Genomic DNA, 25,218 nt, shown 5'->3' with positions numbered 1-25,218 from the left:
GTCTCTAACACAGGATTTAGCAGAACTCTCCCCTCTATGATACCAGCATAGTAAATTGAGCCAAGTTTGAGTTCTGTGGATTTATATGTGGAAGTTGGTTATCTTTTCTAGAGAAAGTTTGGGTGGGGCCCAGCCAGCATTGTGGCATAAAGGGTAAAGCCACCACCTGCAACTCTGACGTCCCACATGGGTGCTGGTTCGTGTTTCAATCCAAATCCCTACTAATGTCCTGAGGAAAGCAACAGATGAGGGCCCAAGTGTTTGGGCCCCTGCCATCCACCTGTAAGACCTGGCTCCTGGCTTTGACCTGGCCCAGTCCCTGGCCATTGCATCATCTGGGGAATGAACCAGCAGATTCATGATCTCCCCTCTCCCCTCTCGCCTCCCCCCTCCCTCCTCTGCCTTCTTTCCCCCCTCTCCCTATCTTTCAAATTTTAAAAAAAAGAAAGTTTGGATCAAAGAGGTATGAAGCCCAAGGGATCGACTCTAAATGGTGAATTTGGCAATGACTGAAGGATATTCACATTTCACATGTGTGAGTCCCAGAGGATTGTGTAATGTGGTCAGACCACTTTAAAGGAAAGGTGACAAATTTGAACAAAGTGCCAAAAGTGGATTATGTTAAACTAAATCTTTAAACTGGAAATCTTCTAATGGACAGATATATAGTCAGTGAAGGATTTCTTTCTATTGGTGGAGGGCAAGATAGAAACATAGCTCCTAAGAAACATGAAGGGAGATTTATTTAGAAGTGCTTGAATAAAGGATAAAATAGAGAATAAATATATCTGTCAAAGGCACATAATACAGGACCATATTAGAATTCTTTGTCCTAAGAAATGGGATAGTATTTGTGTAGTATTATGAATGAGGTAAATATCTGATATAATATTAGAAATAATATTGATGGTTAGTGAACACACTAGGTTGGAGAGTTATAGACAGATTTCCCGGAGGCCAACTGAGAAGCTACTGAATTTGGTCCCATGTATTGGCAACACTAATTAAAATACTGTCTCTAAATATCTTGAGATATGGATATAATGTTTGATGGTTTAGGGTTTTCAAAAAAATTAAAAATGAAGAAAAATGTGCCTTTGTCCATGCTCCCAAAACAAAATAGCATAAACTAAGTGGCTTGGTGGTAACAACATAAGTTTATTTCTTCCATCTCTGGAGTCTGAGAAGTTTAAGATCAAGCTACCAGCAGATGTGCTTTCTCATGAGAGCAGCCTTTCTATTTAATAGGTGATGCTTTCTTGGTGTCTCTTCACATGGTGAAAGAGAACTCTGGTCTCTTCAGTCCTAGTATGGGTACTAATCCAATCTGTAGACTTTACCCTAATGATCTAAGCAAATGCCTCATCTCATAATATCATATGAATTTTAGACTACATGGAACACTCAGACCTTAGCAGAAAGGGTTATATCAAAGATGATAGATTGTGATGCCATCCACAGATCTGGTGAACACTGGTAGAGTACCACTTTATGAGATATCACACATTAAAATTTGACATCTAATGTTGGATGCAATTTACAGTGTGCAAGTAGAGATATATAGTAGAAAGATGGTTATATAGTTAGCACAGCAGAAATGCCTGAATTTGAGATGAGTGTATTATAGCTACTGATGTGTGGAGTGTAGTTCAAGTCATGAGCAATGATGAGATTGCTAGCAACAGAGAATAAAAGAGGAGGGTAGAAGATTGATAATTAACTGAGTCTTAATCTCCATAATTACAAGATAGTGGAGGATGAGGGTATAAAGAAAAAAATGAATATAGAAGACAAATCAGAATGGAGTTGCATCATGGAAGTAAAGGAAGAAAAATTTCAAAAAGGAAAATATGGTCAATATTATAAGTATTACTAAATAGCAAAAGAGTGAAACCCCCCATCAGCCTCAATGACATGATCACTTTATTAGCTGTGTTTATTTTGGAAAACAACATTGAGTAGATTCAAGAGTGCAAAGGAAGGAGGAACCCTATTCAGTAAGCTAGACAACTCTTTCAGAAAGCTTTTCTGAATAGAAGTCCAGATTGTTTAAAAAATAGGAGTTAGTAAAATGTGTATAAATTTGCATATGAAAACTATAATTGAGAGGAAGGCAGTAGGTTTACAGTGGATAGATAATAGAAAATCAGTGGACCAAAATATCCAAAAAGAAATGAGAGGATAATGTGCACAATGTAAGTAAGAGGATTGACTTTAGGTTAAAAAAAAAAAAAAGAACCATTCAAATATAAAAAACAGGAATGAGAAGGTTGGCTGCACATGCAGACAAAATGGAATATTTGGATATAATAAGTAAAAGAAATTTGAAGCTGATATTTGTAGTTTTCTCTGTACAGGAGGAAACAAGATCATCTGCTGAGACAGCTGGAGAAGGATGGTGGGTCAGAGCTTTGAGAGTTTTGGAAAGAAAAGTTTTAAATAGTTCTTATGATGAATGAGTCAGAGCTCAAGTTGAAAAAAACTGCAGGAATCTGGGTTCATTTGAGGCTAATGATCATTGCCTTAGTTTGGGTTCTGCTAAGAGTAGATCTGAAGACAAGGATTTAGGTGCAAGTTGTTTATTTGGAAACTGATCCCACAAAGCCAAGTAGGGAAGTGAAGTAAGGAAAAAATACAGCCAACAGGGGATGATACACAAGAAGGGTCAAGCTTTTTGCTGTGGGGCACTGGGTCTCATACCTACTGAGAACCCTCTGAGATACTATGTGTCATATTTCAGGATGATACAAAGGAGCTGGGATATTTTTCTACCAACTGCAAACTCTTGCTGGCTAAGGGTCACTCCTGAAATATTAACATTCCAGCTCCTTGTATAGATATTGTATGTGCTAATGAATGAATTCCTGCAGGCAGGAAGATGCAGGGATTTTATGTTGGGTTGGGAAAAAGGAAAAAAAAAAGTCTTTCATAGGACATTCAGGTGAAAAACATACATATTGATTGATTAGAATATGATTCCCTGGATTTGGTGAGTAGCAAAACAACCATAATCAAACAACATTGATTTTGTGAGTTAACATCAGTGAAGTGGTGGCAGTAGGGATGTGGAGTGACTCATACAACGTGCAACAGGACACTCTTTTTAAATCAACATTATGAATAAAATAGGAAACATTTTAATTAAACTTATGGATAAAACAAAAGTCAGGATGGCAACCATGTTGGATAAAATAAAAATCGATAAGAATTTACGGATATAAATGAGAATATTGGCTTTCAGTGATCTGTGGTTTCAAGAGATCTTGTTCCTATTTTCTTAATTTCTAGTTGGGTATCTTGAGGAAAAATGACCTAGTAAATATTTATTACTATGAATCGGCCTTTCTTTGAGGTGAAGGATATGTGGTGATTAGATGAAATAAATCCTGTCACATGATACAAAGAGTTGGAGGCTAATTAATTTTTCTGAGCTGGTATCTCCTTATATGAGCAGGCTTATTAGTGATACATAACCACAGAATTTTGTAAGAATAAAACATATGAATATATTTTTGTAAGTGCTCTAGATTCTTTGAAATTCTATATTAGTTTAATTTTGAAACAATAGCCTACAGTTATCATGGAAAATTCTAACAGGTCTATATAATTTAAAATTTTGGCATTTCAGTTCATGAATCAATTAGTTAGAGTTGATAACTTATGATAGAACTTATTTAGGCTGGCGCCGCGGCTCAATAGGCTAATGCTCTGCCTGCGGCGCCGGCACACCGGGTTCTAGTCCCAGTCGGGGCGCTGGATTCTGTCCCGGTTGCCCCTCTTCCAGGCCAGCTCTCTGCTGTGGCCAGGGAGTGCAGTGGAGGATGGCCCAAGTGCTTGGGTCCTGCACCCCATGGGAGACCAGGAGAAGCACCTGGCTCCTGGCTTTGGATCAGTGTGGTGCGCTGGCCGCAGCCAGCCTTGGCAGCCATTGGAGGGTGAACCAACGGCAAAAGGAAGACCTTTGTCTCTGTCTCTCTCTCTCACTGTCCACTCTGCCTGTCAAAAAAAAATTATTTAAAGTTATTTTTTATGAAAAATTCTAAGTTTTAGTTCTATTTAGCTTCAATGTGACTTGAAATTCTAATATTAAAGTGGAAACATTGAAATTCAGGCTTCATCAAGTGAAGTATTGTAAACCAAGAAGATAATTGTCTGTTTTCTTTGGTTATACTAATACGCTATTAATGCATTCCATTTAGATGCCAAATTTTAAGGAAACTGAGATATTTAGAAAACATCAGCTATCCATTGAAGTAATTAGGAGTAAAGTAGCTGACATCAAGTATGTTCTAATGAATTTAGAGAACTAATGCAAGATATTTGAGGGTTGTAATGGAGAAGAAGGTGAAGCGTTGTGAAAAAAATACCTCACTGGGTGTCTTAAATCTTATATTTTAGTTCTGCTCCACAGATTTCCTATGAAAAGTAAGTCATCTATTTTCTAATAATGTTTATTTGTTTGACTAATAAACTGTTGAATTAAATGAGATCTAAATTCCTTTTTCATAGATGATTAAAATCTAAGAAAATTTTCTCAAGAAAAATGTCCACACATTTGGAATTGTGCCTGAAGTTCCAAATGATTCACAGATACCTCATCACCTTTGCAGCCACATCCATGACTACTCTCTAAAGCCTATGGTTTTGGGGAAAGTTTTTTTTTTTTTTTTTTTTTTTTTTTTTTTTTTTAAGATTTTTATTTATTTATTTGAAAGGCAAAGTTACAGAAAGGCAGAGGCAGAGAGGTCTTCCATCTGCTGGCTCACTCCCTAAATGGCCGGAACTGGGCCCATCAGGAGCCAGGAGCTTTTCCCACGTGGGCACAGGGGCCCAAACGGGCCATCTTCTATGGCTTTTCCAAGCAATAGCAGAGAGCTGGATTGGAAGTGGAACAGCCAGGACTTGAGCTGGCACCCATATGGGATGCTGGCACTGCAGGCAGCACTTTTACCTGCTACGCCATAGCACTAGCCCTTTGGGAAAAGATTTTAACATTTATTTTAAAAGTTAATTATTTTAATTGAGAAATGCAAATTATACATGTGATGCTTATATACACATACATTGTACATAATTAAATCAAACTAATATATGTGTTACCTCAAATACATATTTTTGTGTGGTGAGAATATTTAAAACATACTCAGGAATTTTCATATACACAGTATGTTATTACTAACGGTTGCCAACATATTGTACAATATATTTCCTGAACTTACTCTTCCTAACTTAAAGTTTATATCCTTTGGCCAACATTTCCTCTCTCAACTCCCCTAAGTAGTCCCTGGTAACCACCATTCTCCTCACTGCTTCTGTGAGTTCGGCTATTTTAGATTCTGTGTAATATCATGCAGCATTCATTTGTATCTAGCTTATTTCATTTTGTATAAAGTCCCCCAAATTAATTTATGTATTTAAGAGATTTATTTATTTGAAAGGCAAGATGTGTGTGTGTGTGTTTGTGTATGTGAGAGAGAGAGAGAGAGAGAGAGAGAATGCGAATGAGAATGAGAATCAGAGAGAATATTTTCCATCTGCTGGTTCACTCCCCAAATGACAACAATGGCTGATACTAGTTTAAGCCAAAGCCAGGAGTGTGAAACTCTATTCTGGTCTCCCATGTGCGTGACAGTTGCCTAGGTCCTCAGGCCATCTTCTGCCTTTCCAGGTGTATTAACAGGGAGCTGGATTGTAATTGGAACAGCTGGGACTTGAATCAGTGCCCATTGGGGATGCTGGTGTCCTAGGGTACAGCTTAACCCACTGTGCCACAATACCAGCATTCAAGTTCATTGATGATGTAACAGAAGATGAGATCTCCTTCCTTTTAAGTCTGAATAATAATCCATTATGAATATGAGAATGCCCCATTTTCATTATGTTAATGGGCATTTAGATGGATTCCCTGTCTTGGCTAGTCTAGATCAGAATCACCTGAACAGAGTGAATAGTTCATTCACTCCAAAGACCTCTTCAAAAGAAAAAGAATTTTGAAAAGGGGGGGCAGGTGATTAGATATTTATTGCAGTATCATAACCCAGAAGAAGATTTATTGGCTAAACAGCTATTTATAATTCACTATTCTACAGTGTTGACAAGATTCCTTTGAATACTTCTTTGGTTCTAAGTGGTGTCTCCTCATTTGGTTGACATAAACTTGTGTTGAGTACTCATTTGACTGCATGCAGCAGGAGTAGAGATAGGTCAGGAGATCAAAGAAGGCTTTATTCACATTGGTAGCAGCTCACACTCTTCTATATGGCCCCTGTACAAACATTCTTAAAGCATGGTCATCACACAACACTTTTCTAGTGTATTATCTTGGATTTCTTATGCAACAGTTGTCTTCTCAGAGTAGATGTTCTAAGAGGAAAAGCTCCAATGTGCAAGCATTGTGTAGCTCCTACTTGAATTATTCTTACTAGTATCCAAGTTGCCTAGTAAATTGCATGAGCAAACATAGACTAATATGATTATACGATATGTGAGGGCAGGAATATCAGAGGGTAGTTCCATGGGGGTCACCAATAGGAATTTTGGAGTTCTTGTAAACACTTCACAAAAGAGTCATCTTGGAAAGCAGTAAGTTTTCGGTTAGTGCAAACATTCAAGCAGAGGCTTGATAATAGTTTATGCTTATAACGGAAACTTGAGAGGTGATTGCTACATTGAAATGGCTAAAATGATCCCCATGATCAGAAGACTCTAGATCAAAGCTGAATCCAAATTTTGAGTCTACCTAACTACGGAAATAGTGGTGTTATTAACAGTAATCAAGCATCAGGTAGGAGTCTCAGATGGGGATGAGAATGATAAATGGGGATAGATTGCTTTTCTTTTCCACACAGAAGAAAAAGATAATCAAGAAATAATGACCTTTATTCTTTGCTGTCTTAGGTTGGATGTCGATATAACTGAACTTCACAGTTGGATTACTCGCTCAGAAGCTGTGTTACAGAGTCCTGAATTTGCAATCTATCGAAAGGAGGGCAACTTCTCAGACCTGAAGGAAAAAGTCAATGTAGGTTATACACTAATTGTTATGCATTTTCCTACTTTATGCACTGTTTATAAACTCCCTGCTTTGTTATCTTTGAATCTATTAGAGTTGAGGGGATTAGAGCATTATGATATAATGCTGTTTGCTAACCTTTAAAATGCAGCATAGATAAAGAGCAAAATAAAATTTAGCATTGAAAAATCTTTCCTGATTCTGTTGTGACTGAACAGAATGACTCATAAACCTTCTTTAACTTATATATTATTTATCTGTAAATTAACAACTTTATAACATAGACTCATAATTATTCCACTTCATATGTTCTTTTATGTAAGGCTGGGCCTTTGCAAGCTTGCAAAAGTGAATAATGTAGAATAGGATAAAATAGAGTAGAAACGAATAATAGAGTGTACCATGAGAAATACTATACTTGGAAATCTACTTATCATTTCACTATCATCAAAAAGTTATTCTTCATTGTCATTCATACTTGTCATGAGTTATAATAGATTTATATTACCCAGATATTTATGTACTATATTACCTTAACTAAAAGATTCCAGTCTCTCATTACTTACTTATGGTTTCAGATGGTTTCTGTTTTTACTCTCTTATGAGAAACTGTGGTTTTGACCTTCACAATAGGAAATTTTATGAATTTTTATGAATTTAATAAGTTGCTATGACATCTGGGAAATTGATTTTTAAACTGGGCATTGATTTTTAAATTTCAAGTATTGTAAATGTTCATTTTGGTTTATAATTGGCAACAGTTTGGAAGAGACTTTCAAACAAGCTGAGTAAATACTGTGCAGTTGGCAAGCTAAATAAATATTGTGAATGTCAGATAATTTTTGCTATCAAAAGATCACAAGTAAATGTACACATTCTGCATTCAAGCAATCATGAATTAATAAATCTATTATAGTTTTACACATATAACACTATCTCAGATATAAGATAATGTTTGCAATGGGATTGGAACTTTGGGAAAGCAATGACAAAAATATCTGAGAGAAAGTAGTATATAATTTAGGAAGAAAGAGTTTTGTCAACATTTATTAGAGATATCTTCTTACAAATTAGAAAGCTATTTTAATTTTATTTTTAGCAGTATAAGATATGTTAGCATTGTAAATTAGGCTATTCTACATAGTTTCAGTAAATGAGAAATGTTATTACAATATTCATGTTTTACTTATAAAATTAAACTGATAGTATAAAATTAACTATAAGTATCTTTTTTCAAAGTGTACATGTTTGAAGATACATATTCTTTATTTTGAGGAAAATTTTATGAGTAGGAATGTGCTTACAAAATATATTCTCTGAATAAGTTTTAAAGTTCCTGTGTCATATTTAATCGATGAAAATATAAATCATCTTTGGCATTTTAAGAGATAATTAAAAATTTTATTGATATGTTTCTTATACTTATCTGTTTGTAATTACATTTCTTTGTCTTAAAACAACTTTGATCAAGCAGGGAAATTGAGTTCCAGCATTTCAGGAATATAAATTCAACAACTCCTGTTATTATATGGTTACCTAGAAGCTATTTGCATTTAATCAATAGTGTCAGCATGATAGACTGAAAGTGCTAAAAAAAAGTACAATATCATATAAGTTCTTTTCTGATGCTTCATGAGTCACCTTTATCAAGTTAAACTCTCATTTTCTGAAATAACAACATCATTCTTAATTGCCTACTAAAATAGGACATGGGGGCCGGCGCCGTGGCTCAATAGGCTAATCCTCCACCTTGCGGCGCCGGCACACCGGGTTCTAGTCCCGGTCGGGGCGTCGGATTCTGTCCCGGTTGCCCCTCTTCCAGGCCAGCTCTCTGCTATGGCCAGGGAGTGCAGTGGAGGATGGCCCAGGTGCTTGGGCCCTGCACCCCATGGGAGACCAGGAAAAGCACCTGGATCCTGGCTCCTGCCATCGGATCAGCGCGGTGCGCCGGCTGCAGCGGCGGCCATTGGAGGGTGAACCAACGGCAAAGGAAGACCTTTCTCTCTCTGTCTCTCTCTCTCACTGTCCACTCTGCCTGTCAAAAAAAAAAAAAAAAATAGGACATGGAATGATTTACCTAGACACTTCCTTCAGGCTAAATATAATGTATATGTATTAAAAATCCTGAGGGAAATACATAGTAACGATGATGGCTATGCAGCTTAAGCATACATTAATTTTGTTACTTCTTCATTTGACAGTTTATATAGGTTATTTTGAACTCGTGGGAGGCCATTCCCATGAACTCCATTGGTGTTCATGTTTAGGCATCTGTTAAAAAGGGCTAAATATCAGCAACTCCTTTTTTCTTTCACAAGATTCAATCATTCCTTTCAAGTGCCTTTATTCAATTTGGATGCCCTCAGGCATTATCAATTCAGTTTCATATTTTTTTAAATGGGACTTTTAAAGCCAAATATGTTGTTTTCCTTCTCTATTGACCATGCATTTTATCCACATCATTAACAAAATGCATTTGCTAAAAAGCTAAGTTCTAGGGCATTTTTCTGCTACTCATGTGATTGATCCCTAGACAGCCAATATTGTCATCATCTGGGAGCTTGTTAGAAATGTAGAATCTCACACATAGTGAATCAGAATCTACATTTGATTCAGATGAACACAGAGATTTGAGAATCAATGTTCTATGATACGGTTTGAGACTTTGTCAGACTCTTAAATGTTCTCTCTCTCATTATGTCGGTGTCAACACAGTTCATCAGTTTTAGCTCAAGTAATAGAAGTCTAGCTATTCAAATTCTTGAAGTGGGTACATTGTAATGTGTACTAGTAATAAAACAAAATTGCATCCTGTGAGCACAGAGTGACACTGTAAGGTATCTGAGAATCTGGACCTTGTACAGGGTTCTGTAGAAAGCTTCCCTACCAAGCTTTCATGGTCAGAAGGCTTTAAGATCTTTAGGAGATGTATACTTATTTACATCCATACCAAATCAGTGTTTTACCAGATTCCATTGGAAATATTCAGGGCAGTCCTATGTGTTTCTCTTTGTTAAATTTTTGATTCTACCTGTTAATTCCTGGGATCTGTATTCAACACCCAAAATGCAAGCACCTCCATTCATCTGTCTTGTCTTATATCTTCATCTCTGAATCTTCCCTGCTACCTTTCCTCTGCTTCCCTTCCTCTGCTCTGGCTTCCAATATTGTCTTTCTTATCATTGTTCATAACTCATATTTATCTAATTTTATTTTTTCTCTTGGACAGCCATTTGTTCCCAGAATTGGTTCTAGAAAGGACAAGTGAAACAGAAGCTTTACTTATCACACACAAGTGGCTTTTCCAGGCCTTCCAGACCAATTCTACTATTTATATATTCTGTTTCTTTTTTTTTCCAATATTGTCTTAATCTGCCCCCACCTCTTTAGGGCAAATCTAATTTATACATTCATTCTCTTCATGCATGGAACCTGTTTTACCCTCAGTAACCCCATGATGACAATTCCTTCTTTTACATCCCCGTTCCTATGGAATTGCTGGTTCCTCATTGCATACAGTCAGTTCCTAAGATACTCTCTCTTCCTTTGAGGTCATGCCTGGTGTCCATCTATCAGTCATTATTTTATTATCTTATTTTCTCATTGATGTTGTTGTCACTAAGTTCCCAACCTTTTCCACTAAAGTTCTTAGTAATCTCGGCACTCATGTGGGTTGCCATACTGTTGGCCAAGCTTTCCATTTCCCTCATCGCCTCAATTCAGCCATCTACTTGCATGATCACACCACACTGCAGATGTTGTCACTGCCAGACATTATTCCATTCCTTAAATGACATATCAGTATTTCTCCGTAAGTTTTCTGTGCTTCTCTCGTAAGTTTTCTCTTGAATTTATCTCAACAATTATTTCAAGATTTTATGGCTCTCCTAAACCTCTCCCCCACTTCTTAGAATAGATGAATTTGCTTTTTGCTTTGTCAAAATAATATTTCTCAAATTGTGTGTTTTGTGCTGATAACCCCTGGTTGCCTTAGTGAAAGAGCCTGTGTTTTTCCTACATAGGCTAATTTCTCTCTGGGTATTTTCATTAGCACCATTGCCTATGTACAACAGAACATGCATCCAGCAATAAAACATCAATACCTTCAAGTGTTCTCTTTTTGTCTAGTTATTTATTACCAGCCCCATAGGTGTTTTGTTTTTAGGTGATACATAAAAATTGTACATATTTGGGGGAGCACTGGGTATTGTTTCACTTCATGCATGCAGTATGTATTTAAATCAGGGTAACAATATCTAGCTCCTCAAGCATTTGTTGTTTCTTCATGGTAAAGACACTCTAAGTCCTTTTCTCTAGCATTTTTCTTCTTCAGAAAAATATACAGTACATTATCATTTATTATTTATAGTCACTGTACTGTGAAATAGAACAGCAGAATTTCTTACCCCTGTCTAACCATAACTAACTAGCCTTTAACCAATCTTTTCTCTTCCATCAGTGAAGCCTACAATGATCAGATTTCTATTAATCACCCAGACTGATTTCTAGCTGTGATCACAATGATTCAATTGTTTTAAGGAATTAGGGGCCACAGCTTAAATTGTTTGTTTTTATTTTTTTGTATCCATTGCCTAAAGCAGTGCCAAGTACTTATTTCAATGCATATGGAGCAATATTTTTTTTAAAGGTTTGCTTATTTATTTGAAAGATAGAGTTACAGAGAGGTAGAGGTAGAGGTAGAGAGAGAGAAATATCTGATCCACTGGTTCAGTCTCCAAATGGCCACAGCTGGGCCAATCTGAAGCCAAGAGCCAGCAGTTCCAAGTCTCCCATGTGTGTGCAGGGACCCAAGGACTTGAGCCATCCTCTGTTGCTTTCCCAGGCCATAGCAGAGAGCTGAAGCCTAAGCAGAGCGTCCGGGACTCGAACTGGCATCCATATGGGATGCTGACCGTGCAGTGGCGGCTTTACTTGTTACACCACAGCACAGGCCCCAGAAGTAATATTTTTTTTTTCAGCTGTGTAGACACTTTTATGGTGGCCTTTGTTACCAAGATGAAGGTAAAGAATGAACATTTAAATGAATAAATTACATTTCTGTCAAAGGATAAAACTTCATTATAGAATATTAAGTGAATAGAAAACATGGACTGTGGAGGAATATAGAGCTTTTATATTATTCAACAAGATACCATGAGAGGAGGAGGATTCTTTAGAAAGGTCAATAAAACAGGAGGAGGAGAGAGCATCACCTGCTTTAAATCAACTCTGAAGTGTTAGTGAAGTTTACTTTTGAGTATACTTATAATAAAATTAACTTTCTCTTGTTTTTGCTTAAAGATTATTTATTTAAAAGTCAGAGTGATAGAGCAAGAATGAATGAATACTGAATGAATGAATAAATGAGTATCTTCCCTTTGCTGGTTGACTCCCCAGATGGCCACAGTGCCAGGCCGAAGACAGGAGTGTGTGTGTCCATCCAGGTCTCCCACATTAGTTCATGGGCCCAAAGACTTGATCCATCTTCCTCTGCTTTCCAAGGCTCATTAGCATGGAGCTGGATTAGAAACTGGGCAATGAGAACTCAAACCAACGCCCATATGGGATGCCAGAGTCACAGGCAGTAGCTTAACCTACCACACCACAATGCCAGCTCCTAATAAATGTTGCCGTATTGCAGAATTCAATTGCCTTTTATTTTGCAATGCAAGTTTTACATTTTGCTATTCATAATTTCCAGATGATCAGTAAGAATTTTCAGAAGCTCATATTATATTTTATAATTAAGAATCCATTCCTGATGGAATGGATCATTGATATGTTTCTTGTCTTCTGCATTATTTACTTGAAATTATTTGCACCAAATAGTTTAGAATCAGATTAAAAGTTTCTAAGCATATATGATCACATATTAAACATATATTTAGTAAAGTAATTTCTTAAATATCAGTAAATCATTTTAAAAGTATATGTTGCAGAGGCTGGTGCTGTGACACACCAGATAAAGCTGCCACACACTATGCTGGCATCCCATATGGGTGCTAGTTTGGATCCTGGCTGCTCCAATTCCAAACCAGCTCCCTGCTGATATAAAAAGGGAAAGCAGTGGAAGATGGGCCAAGTGCTTGGGCCCAAGCACCCATGTGGAAGATCAGGAAGAAGCTCCAGGATCCTGGCTTCAGAACAGCCCAGCTCTGGCTGTTGTGGCCATCTGGGGAGTGAACCAGTGGATTGAGGATGTCTTTGTTTCTCTGCCTCTGCCTCTCTGTGATGCTGCCTTTCAAATAAATAAATCTTTTTTATGAAGTGTATGTTTCATCATAAAATATGGTTTTTTAAGAATAAAAGTATAACTCATATATTCATGTATACACACAAACATAGATCGTGAGCAGAGATATAAAGGGAAACAGACACATAGAAAAGCTGGACAAGTTTGCTGAGAAAAAGATTAGAGAATGATAACGTCAGAGACTGAGATGTTTTTATGGACAAGGTGATTTCAAGGAGGTAGTTGTAGTTATCAGTAGTTATTGCTGTAATAAGAATTGTACATGGCAAGGAGAAAATCAGTGACTTTTTCTGATAAAACATCCTGTATAACTGAGTGCTAAAATCTGAATAGATATTTGGACTAATATTGAATATAAAATGCTTAAAAGAAAATGGAGGCTGTGCTTGAAGAACACTCAGACGATCCCCTTAACCTTGAAAACAAAAAAACTGATCTGTGTATCTTTGAATACATAAATGAAATTTTTATATATCTAAAATGTGTATATGTACACATAACATGTATGTGTGATGCAGAATTTCAAAAATTCTGTGGACAAATGGGTTTGAAAGGTAATGCGTATTTTCCATGAACTTTTGAAAAACACCGTGTGTCTGTGTACCCTTGTATGCGTGTAAATGATGGAGGAGACAGGAGGATTAGAGTCTTGGAAGGAAGAGGAAGATGGGAGTCTATTAATTCTTGACTTAAGGATTTTACATGATTGATACTGTTTATTTCCTAGTTGGGTAATTATTTGTTGCAATTATCACAATTTGATGTGGAGAACAGGTTTGTGTACCCAACATCCAATGTAATATGCAATTTCTAGAAGACTTGAGTTTCATCCAGCCTTACTTGATTGAGTTTGTAGCTTCTATTTCCACAGGCTTGTTCTGTGACTGCTGTACATAGGTATAGTTATCAGAAATTTTAGTGAATTCTTACCTTAAAAGTGAAATATAAGTAGGAAGAGAGTCCACCATACTGTATAAAGGGAAATTGTGCTAGACTAGACCTTATTATGTATAGACTGTGGACCAGGTGCCATTTATAGGTACTGGAGATGAAGTGGAGAAGAAGATAGGCAAGGATACCTGCCTGGCCTTAAATAGTTTACATTACAGTCCAGAGAGAAAGATGGAAATCCAGTAAAATCTATACATAAAACATTTGGAATATTAGTGGTAAATACCAATGAAAAATAGAGGGAAAATCAGTGGTTAGGCAGTTGTATGTGTGTGTATACTTTATATAGAAAAGTTTCTAGGAGACAATGAGAGAAGGAGGAAATACTAGGAACTACTGAGTCAAACCATTTTGTTCCAGAAGTTCACCTGTCTCATTGGGAATGTGTAGGTGCATGGCCAGACCCCTGGAAACCGGGGTGTTTCAGAGGTGTTTATTTAGTCAACTCCGTTAACACCTTTTCACATATTTCCATAAGTAAGCTATTCTAATTAGTTCTTGTGTCAAAGTGTTTTCCTAAACTTCTTTTTAAGTTTACTGAGATCACCTTTAATTAGAATGAGCACATGCTCCAGTTTGTCTTGGACGGTCTCAGCATTTTAAAAATAATATTTATTTATTCAAAAGGTAGATAAAGAGAGAAAGACAGAGACAGGCACGCACACAGAGACATCCTCCATCTGCTGATTCAATATCCAAATGTTCACAACAGCCAGAGATTGGCTAGGAAAAAGTCAATAGCCCAGAACTCTACTTGTGTCTCCCATGTGGGTGGGAGGGACTGAAGCTTGAACCATCATCTACTGCCTTCCAGGGTACACATTGAAAGAAAGCTGGAATCAGAAGCAGAGCCAAGATTTGAACCCAGGCACTCTGATATGAGATGCAGTTGTCTGAAGCATCATCATAACTGCTGTGCCCATCCCTCACCCCAGTCTCAGTTTGCTTCATGCCATTTGTCCCAGCTGGATTATTCTTTGCTCCCCATTTTAATGTAAAATTATCTCATTTTGGCAAGTAATTTATCCTTTAATATCAAAAGGCATGGATAATAGGTATCTTTATTTTTACTTAAAAATGCATTGAAGCTTAGAAAATTTGAATCACTTTATTAAGGCCAATCAGCTTGTAAGAAGTAGAAATAGAACTCAAAACAATTGTGGAAAAAGCAACTGAAAGCTTGTCTGTCAGTACCTTCTTTATGATTTCCTTGCTACTCTAAATTTTATTTTTAGTCAACCATCAACAGCTGTGTCAAAAATGAAATGTGTTCTAGACTCTTTTCTTCTTTAAAATAATGTGACCTAACACAATCCAGAAGTCACCTAAATATTGACAAGAATATATAGGCCATTATTTGGTTCTTTCTAGGATCTATGACTCCAAATATGCACCAGTTACTTGGTTGGCATATAATCAACATCTGATGATGGAGTGAAGGTTTTGGGCTATATATTGAGTTGGTAATAAGTTTATAGACCTTCAGTTTCCATTCTGAGTGACCAGCCATTTTTTCTGATACTTTGGTGCCCATGCTGAATTAATAGTTAAATATTTTGTATATCCCTGAATATATCTAAACAAAAAGCTCACTTTTATTATGAGTTGTATTCTGATATGTTCAAGCCTGTTTCATTAGTTTCTACTGAAGTACCCACAGAAGCAATAGAGTATGTTGGACAGAGAGCTGAACTTCTGAATAGAGGAGTGGAGTTCTAGTACTGGGTCAAAAACTTTCCCATTCTATGACACTTGATTTATGTGTTAATCTTGTTGATGTTTAGCGTTCTCTGTGTAAAATGGGATAGTATAATGCTGGTTCATTCTGTTTCACAATTCTTGTGGTGTACTTTTGAAATAATTCACATAAGCTATAATTTGGAAAACAGTGTGATGAACTTTGTTTTCAGTGTGGTTTGGTTAAGGTTTACAAATTTTGCACAAACATCTGTGTGCCTTATCTTCCTCCTTTGTCAAAATGAGATAGTGACAGTATCTACTTCTTAGATTGTTGTTTTGCTTCAGTGGCTGTTATTATTTATAATATTTGTTCTAAACAAATAATTTAGAGTTGAGAAAACATGATGTTGAGCTTTGGCCTGGATATACTTTTAATCAAATGTTGTGGCTACTTGATTTTCATGCACTTTTCAGTTCAACCAGTTAGTTAGAAACTTCCATGATTGTTCACATATTTGTGAAGATAATTCAATACCATCTCTGTGAAAATGCATTTTAAGACAATCTAGAAATTTTAACTTGCAATTAGAGTGGGACTGGAAGCACATAATCACAAAACGTTGCAATGTGTCTGCTTTCAAATTTTCAAGTGGAATGTGCAATAGTAAGATGCGCCTATTACCTTGAAAATTTCTTAACGAATGAAGAGAAAGTAAGTTGCCCTTCGAAGTCTAATGTAAAGCATATCTTTTCAGCTGTGCTATGGGCACTTTAAACAACTAAATTAAAAGAGATCATCATTTCATAGTGCTTTATTTCGTAGTTCATGCATTCTAAATTTTAATTACTATTTTTATATTATAGCTGCCCCTGATTACAATTATTTTATTATTAACAATTAGATCTTTTAGTGTTTTCATCTCTTTGTACTGAATCTAGTAATTCTAATTTGTGAGGTTTTTTTTGAGATTTTAGGAAACTTCAGAGTAATTCTTGGTTCATAACAAAGTTGAGCAGAAGGTTCAGAATTTTCCATATAAACCCTGCTCCCACACATACCTAGTGTGCTCATTATCAACATCCCATACCAGAGTGATACATTTATTGTAATACGTGAAACTGCATCAACATATCGTTATTATCTACAATTTATAATTCACATTAAGCTTCACTGTTGTCATTGAATGTGTTTGGACAAATTATTATGACATGTATCCATCATGATATTATCATTTAGAGTATTTTCAGTGATGTGAAAATTCTCTATACCTATTTATCTTTTCTTCCCCCAGCCCTTGGCAACCACTGATCACTTTATTGTCTTCATAGTTTCCCCTTTTCTGGACTGTCATATATTTGGAATCTTAAAGTTCTGTAGACTTTTCATGTTGGCATTTCATTTAGTGATTTCTATTTAAGTTTCATGCCTATCTTTTCATGGCTTGATAGCTCATTTTTTTATTGATGAATATTTTTTGTCTAGATGCACCACAGTTTATCCATTCACAAATTATGGACATTCTGTTGGTTTCCAAGTCTTGCCAGTTAAGAATAAAGCTGCTGTATGCACCCACAGCCGGATTTTGTGTAGACATTACTGCTAGACTTTATGACAAGAGTAGGTTTAGTTTTGTAAGAAACCTCTAAGCCATCCTTCAAAGTGACTGTGCTGTTATGCACACCTATCAACAATGAATGGAAGTTCATGTTCCTGCTCCCCAGTATTTGACAGTGTCAGTGTTCTGAATTTTGGACTCTCCATAGTTGTGTAGTGATATTTTGTTTTAATTTGCAATTCTCCGGTGACATGTGATATACAGCATCTTTTCATATGCTTATTTGTCATCTGTAAGCCCTCTTTAGTGAAGTGTTTGTTAAGGCTTGCATCTGATTATTTTGTTGTTGTTTGTTTCTGTTAAAGATTTATTTATTTGAAAGGCAGAGTTCCAGAGAAGCAGAGAGAGAAGGAAAGCACTGCTGGGGGGGGGGGGAGGGGGCTTACATCCATTGGTTAACTCCCCAAATGGCCCAGTGGCTGGAGCTGGGCGTATCTGAAGACAGGAGCTTCTTCTAGGTCTCCCACGCGGGTGCAAGGGCCCAAGGACTTGAGCCATTTTATACTGCTTTCCCAGACCATAGCAGAGAGCTGGATCAGAAGTGGAGCAGCCAGGACTCGAACTGGTGCCCATTTGGGATGCCACAACTGCAGGCGGCAGCTTTACCCGCTGCACAACAGTGTCAGCCCTGTATCTTTTTTTTTTTTTATAATGAGTTTATTTTTTAATTTTCTTGCTGTTTAGTTTTAAGAGCCCTTGGTATATCTGAATAACAGTTCTCTATAAGATAAGTCTTTTGCAAATGTTTTCTCCTAGTTTGTGGCTTTCAATTCTGTTGACAGTATCTTTCACAAACCATAATTAAAAAAAAAATCCAGTTTACCAATTCTTTCTTTCATGACTGATCCCTTTGATACCACATCTAAAAAAATATCAGACTCAAAATTATCTGGAATTTTTCTCCACTGTGTTGTTGTCTAGGAGTGTTATGCTTTTGCATTTAACATGTGAGTCTGTGGCTCATTTTGTGTTAATAGTGGTGAAGGTTATAGGTCTGCATGTACATTTCTTTATAGGAATGTCCAGTAATTCAAGTACAATTTGTTGAAATGACTCTTCTCCACTGGATTGTCCTTACTGCTTTATCAAATATCAACTGATACTATTAACACGGATCTATTTCTGAGCTCTCCATTCTCTTCCATTGATTGATCTATTCTTTTGCCCATATCACACTGTTTAAATTGCTGTAGTTTTAAGACAAGTTTTGAAGCCAAATATTGTGAGGTCCCCCATATACAAAACTCCTTAAAATAATTTTTAAATTAGTTATAGATATTTAAAGTCTTTTCAAAGATGTAAAAATGCATTGATTATTTTATAAGTATTTTTTGATATGATTGGAAAACAGTCTAGTCTGGATAATTACTTCACCTAAAGTACATCTAGCATTCTATATTATCTACATTTGTAAATATCTTTGTGTTCTTTCAAAGGGAAGACTCTAGATCTTCATATTTACAGTTGTCAATTCTGGATATAGATGACTATTTAAATTTCAATTAAATTTAATTAGTTAATTCAAAGTTATTTCCTTAGTCACACTGGTCATCTTTCAAGGGCTCAATACCCACATGTGGTTATTGGGTGCCATATTGGATACCAAGGATATATATAACATTTTTATTCTTGTGCAAATTTTTAGAGAATGATGTTGCAGAGTGTGTGTGTACATATTATATGCCCTCCAAACTGTACTCCAATAATATACAATGGAATATTTACATAAATAACCATAGATCTAAAGAAAGTTTTTTGAAAAATAGTTTGATTTAGTATAACCCCTGCTCAATTTTAAGTGTAATTGTTTTTGTAATGCTATTAGTCTCAGAAGAGTTACCCTTACTGGGTGTTGTTGCAGTGCAGCTTTGTTTTTCCTGTGGCTAGTTATGTTTCATGTTTCAGGACATATGACATTGTTATTAACTACTTCTAATAAACTACCATACTAATGTAATTCTACTTTACAATTTAAACCTAAGACAATTAAAACCCAGGAAACAATTAAAACCTTAGAAGGTAGGTTTACAATTTGTTTCTGTAAAGGTATTATTAGCTAACCTCAATTTTACAGAACACTAGTATTTATTAATTTTTATCATTTTGCATTAGCTCAAAAGTTTTCTCTGATTGTAAGAAATAGACAAAGGAACTTAGAAAGATCTTTGGAAATGAGTCTGGTTGTCCTTAGAAATGAGAATACTTTGTTTTTAGAAAGAAACATTAGCCAACAGTCTGATATTTAAATATATGTTTTTCTTCTAAATTATTCATACTAGTGTACTTTTTTCCACTTTATATAGTTATTGGATTCTCAGTTTAATTTTTAAAAACTGAATATATTCTTATGTTTTTATAAATAATTTTAGTGGTATCTTTAAAAATACCATTTTAAATATCTGACACTTTGTCTTTCATTGTTAGAATTTATTGTTTCTGCAGATTTACACTGAAATGTATCAGAAAATCTTGTATAAAAAGTTAAAAATAGTAATCTTGTTATTAAAAACTAGCAATTCAGGATTAAAATGTCGTGCTTTCATTGGCATTTTAATGCCAAAGAGTTGAAGAAAAAACTTCTTTAGATTCACATGATAAGCTGACAGAGTGAAATATCTTAAGGCTTGAAAGGGCAAGTAGACGTTATAATTACTGTGAAGATTCACAATCCTTGTATTGAAATACTCACCTTTGCTATCATGCTGCAGGCCATAGAGCGAGAAAAAGCCGAGAAGTTCAGAAAACTGCAAGATGCCAGCAGATCAGCTCAGGCCCTGGTGGAACAGATGGTGAATGGTAATTACATGAAGTTGATTTAGATAATCTTCTTAGAGATTTGATAAACACATAGGTTCATATTTATCAGCTAAATTATATCAGACAAGCACTTTTGGAATGCAGATTTAAAGGGAGTGTTTATATTTTTATTATTATTTCCTAATGCTAAGAAAATTATCAAGGAAAGTTCAACTTTGAGTCTATTATAAGAAAATGGAGTGTAGTGGAATATTCTGTTACATAGAAAAAATTTTAAAGTGAAATCTAACATTATCTCAATAATTTCACAAAACAATGTTTGAATAAATAGTTGTAGTATAACCAATCATATAATATATGTAAAGTTGATTGTAATCTGATTTTTAATAATTTTGTTGTCTATTTCTCCAAGCATACTGAATTGTGTGTAAGACTTGATCATCATACCAGTTTCCTAATAATTTATTTGATATATTTCATGTTACTATAAATCTGTCTCTCTTTAAAAAATTTTTCTTTGAGTTGACATTTATTTTTAAATTTCCCACTTTTGGAGTGAGGTAAGAGCACAAAGCTTCCAAAAACTTTTTTCTTTTTAAAGTATGAATTAAAATTTTCTAAGATACCCCAAAAAACTCTGTACAAAATGTTATTTGCATAAAATGTTAACAAAATACTTTTAAATTGTTATCGCTATACTCATGACATTAAAACATTTCCAATTAAAAGTGATTTTATGAAATTGTGAGCTAGTTGTATTTCAAGAATTGTTTTCAATTTGCAAATGATATATTTGTAAGAATATAATAAACAAACATAACAAAAGATTGAGCATGTCAGTTTTTCCCAGATTCTGCCTGTATTCTGAGGCATAAGTTCTATGCATGAATTATTTTTGCTTTAATTGCTATGTTGACATTAAAAAGTTCAGTGATCTTCATAGGAAATCAATTCATTTTCTTCTAATGAGCCCCAAGACTGTATTTGGTTAAAAACATAAACAACCAAATATGACAGCTGAGAATTGGGTCAACATGTTATTCAATATATATAGATAATGAAAAATATTAATAGGTTGTTGTTTAGATGCATGTTGATGGTCTGAAGTGAGGAGTTACACAGCATAGTTAAATAAAATGATAGGATCTGAAAATATCCATGTAGTTATATAATTCCTCCCTAGTAACTACATTATAAAATTTTCATTTTAGTGTGTTGATATAAAAGCTATACATGTAAATGATCTCATTTGTAGTTAAACAGCAAGCATATTTCACCTCATAATCATCTGATAGCAACATACAATGAATTATTAAAAATTTAAACATTTAGAAATGAAGAAAATTATTTTTATTTTTTGCTAATAGAATCTGTAAACAGGATTAAAATGGTCTTGTGATTATTGTCAGTATTATATTTCTAGATTATTGCCCTCATAGCTAATTTTGAGAGTCATGCAGAAAAATCAGAATATGGTATTTCTGTAATAAATATTGATTGATTAAATTCTATCTAGGAAAGAAAAAATAAACCAGTAATTAAGATAATGGCATTGGTACTTTTGATTAGGAAATAATAAGACCTCTGCAGGAAAATACAAAGAGCAGTGGGGAGTGGGTGTGCCATTTGAGACATGCCTACTTGGCTGACTACAATGACCATATTGTAAGTGGCCTGTTTGTTCTGTAGTGATGAGATGGTTTAGCTGATACATGATTAGGCTCAAGGTTGGGCTACTTCTAAGGTAACTTGAAGTGACCATAGCTCTTTTGCCCCTATTATATAATAGAGTCTACATAATTACTAAGAAAAAAAAGAATCTAACTTCTCTTGTTTTTCTTGCTTTCAAAGAACAATTTGCATAATATTTACTTTATGACTATATAAGTTGTGAAATAAGCCAGTCACACAATGAGTGCCTGGAGTACCTGTTAGGAGTATTTGAGAGGGACTCCTTATTTTAATTTACAATCACTTCTCCAGTATAGAGCCAAAGAACTGAAATGTAATGGCATGGCTCATGAAGCTGAAAGACAAATTAAGCTTTATCTACTAAATAATCCTAAACAGTTATTTTAGTAAAGCTCTTAAATTTACAAACACAAAATCTCCTGAATCAATTTTGGGCTATATAGTTATAATAAAACACACGACCATGTAAGACACATGCATTCTTTTTATTTATACAGAGGAAATTGAGACACAAATCACCCTACTTCTCCTAGGATCTCATGTAAATGTTTGCTTCTTTTAATCATATATATTGTCCTCACAATGTTATAAAAGCAAATAATTATTGTAAAATGTTATAACATGTCACTAATACAAATATATCTTTAATGTAAATGTGTATATATATTTACCACAATAAAACATTTAGAATATATTCATAATGTAGAAATATGTAGAAAGCATATTAAAAGAATAGCATAAGGATGTCTATTATATATACTTCCCTGACACAGGAAATACCATAATCATGAAGAATGTTTATTATATAAAATATTTATTTATATATTTATTTACTTGTAAGGTAGAATGACAGACAGCCAGACAGATATCTGGTGATTTACTGCCCAAATAGCCGCAGAAGCTGGGGCTGAGCCAGGTTGAAGCCAGGAGCCAGGAACTCCATCCATGTCTCCCCATGTGGATTACGGAGTACTTTGCAGGTACATTGGCAGGAAGCAGAGTAGCTGAGACTTGAACCAGCAGTCCCATGATACAGGCATCCCAAATGGCGACTTAACTCACTGCAAAACAGCACCTGTCCCAGCTGTTATATTTCAAATACAACCTTTTTGTAAACTGTACTTTATCTGTACATATACCTACAGAGCAAACTAAATTTTCTACTGAAAACAACTTGTCATAAAGATTAAATATCATTTAAAAATTTTTAGTATGACTTCGAAGCTCTTCAGTTTGTTTTCAGAATCAAACAGCAATGCATGCAAAAAAGTCTTCATAGCTTTTATTTTCCTTCAGTTTTGACCTGAAATTGTATATGAGGCATAATGAGAAATCATTTTGTCCATTTCTAAACATCTGTGAAACAATGAAGTTTTAACACTACTTAGGAAATGCATAAAACTAAATCTGTTGTTCATGAAAGCATATTCTTAAAGGAGTTTAAGAAGTGTGCTGAAGAGCAGGAAAGGTGAGGGTGTGTTAAGATTGTTAAAAGTACAGAATTTACTACAGTTCCAATGTAGAAGAAAAGATATTCACTTGGCTTTGAAAACTATTGCTTAAATGGAATTGTACATCTTAACACTGTATCTTATAGTGTATGTTCAGTTTTTCAAGATCACATGGTCCTATTATCAACTTGAAAATAATTTTCATTTTGTACTTTATCAAACACAAAGAGCTTTATACAGAATTTTAAAGCTTAGTCTATATTAACTGTATCTGGATTTTTTTAGTAATAATTTGTATTTTATTTCATTTGAAGAATATGCAGATAGTAAGATTCTTACTACTTTATTTGGGGCTTTTTTAAACCATGAAGAAGAGAGTTGCCTAAGTTGCTTGAATTCTTTAAAGTATACATGGACATTTCGCTTAAGTGTGCCCCAGTTCTTTTGGTCAGAGAGAAAGTCATCTATAAAAACCATAGAATAAAAATAGTCCAGTAACAGAGTTTTAGCTAAATCATGTTTGTTACTTTGGCATGATTTTTAACTTTATGTATGTCATTCTTAACTCTGTATTTGAGTGAACATTAAAATTGATTTACTATTCCTAAGTAATCATCAACTGGTTGGATGAGGGTGGGGAGTATTAGCCAAGTATTGGATGGTGGAGAAAACCATTTCTTATTGGAGAAAAGTTTGTACTAATGTAGTCATCATGAATCTCACCATCATTTGATAAGATTAGGAACATAGGGTTAGTTTTAAGAAATTAGTAACTTGGGCCATCTTCTGCTTTCCAAGGCCATAGCAGGGAGCTGGATCAGAAGTGGAGCACCTGGGACTTGAACCAGTACCCAAATGGAATAATGGCGCTGCAAGCAGTTTTACTTGCTACACCCCAGCCCCAGCCCCAGCCCCTAGACTTTATTCTTAAGTACTTCTGTAAAATAATACTGTGTGAATACCTAAGTCTCCTTATGCACCAGGTATAATGAAAAAGTCCAGTTTAAGTAAATTGTTTTCCCTTATGACTATTGATGTGACCAAAATGGTTATATCAGAACCTTCAGTTCAAAACATATGTACATGTAGCTCAGTTCCCATTCTTTAAGTGATAAAATGATTTAACCACAACTTTCAGAGGAGATACTATAATTATCCAATATGGTTAATGATATTTTAATATTAAATTGTGCTTGACATTTCAGTTTCCAACTAATTTCCTGTGTATTAATAAAAAGCCCAAAGACAATCACATAAAGAAAATATTTAAGTAAAGTAGTAATGATTAGTATATCAGACTTAAAAATATCTCAAAACTATTATCTCATAAGTGATAGATTATAGTATTTAAGGTGAATACCTGATAGTAAGTGTGCTAAGGATTATAATTAAATAGCATAGAAGAATAAAGCAGAAAAGGGCTCCTCTCAGTTATAATAGTAACTATGAAGTTGTATTTTGTATTTTGGTTTATAGCTTGCTAAAGACTTTGACATGAAAGATGTTGTTTGAGTTTGGGCCACAAAATTTTGTGAGATGAGTGAGGAAAGGTTTATAGTCAGATTGTGTCCTCACCAAACCAAATTTATCAAGATCTTTCCTTTACATCCCTGTGAAGGATTTTCCAGTAGCAGTACCTCTTCTAATCTTATATTTTAACGAGGCACAGTTTGGTAATGACCTGTACTCTTGGGGCATTGAAATAGTACTATTTGTCATAGTCCATCCCCTCCATCATGAATGAATAAATTTCCATAGTTGCATGCATTTTCTCTTTTTTTATTCCTCCCTCAGTTCTGGGTTACT

The 25,218-nt window shown here is 35.0% G+C and overlaps 1 protein-coding gene across 15 annotated transcripts in view; it reads left to right on the top strand.

Moving 5' to 3' along the window:
* The window catches only part of DMD (dystrophin), a 2,249,390-nt gene that overhangs the window by 822,315 nt on the left and 1,401,857 nt on the right, over positions 1 to 25,218 (top strand). For all 15 annotated transcript variants that reach the window (XM_070067426.2, XM_051827673.3, XM_070067427.2 and 12 more), the window contains 2 exons: positions 6,898 to 7,021; positions 20,221 to 20,308. In XM_070067426.2, coding sequence (XP_069923527.2) covers positions 6,898 to 7,021; positions 20,221 to 20,308 — 212 coding nt within the window. The remainder of the gene's footprint in view (positions 1 to 6,897; positions 7,022 to 20,220; positions 20,309 to 25,218) is intronic.

The sequence above is a fragment of the Oryctolagus cuniculus genome, chromosome X (genome assembly GCF_051225735.1).
Source record: "Oryctolagus cuniculus isolate XC-2025 breed Fujian yellow rabbit chromosome X, ASM5122573v1, whole genome shotgun sequence".
In the NCBI taxonomy this organism is placed as follows: domain Eukaryota; kingdom Metazoa; phylum Chordata; class Mammalia; order Lagomorpha; family Leporidae; genus Oryctolagus; species Oryctolagus cuniculus.
Note: the sequence above shows the minus strand (reverse complement) of the source record. Positions and strands in the feature narration are given on the sequence as shown.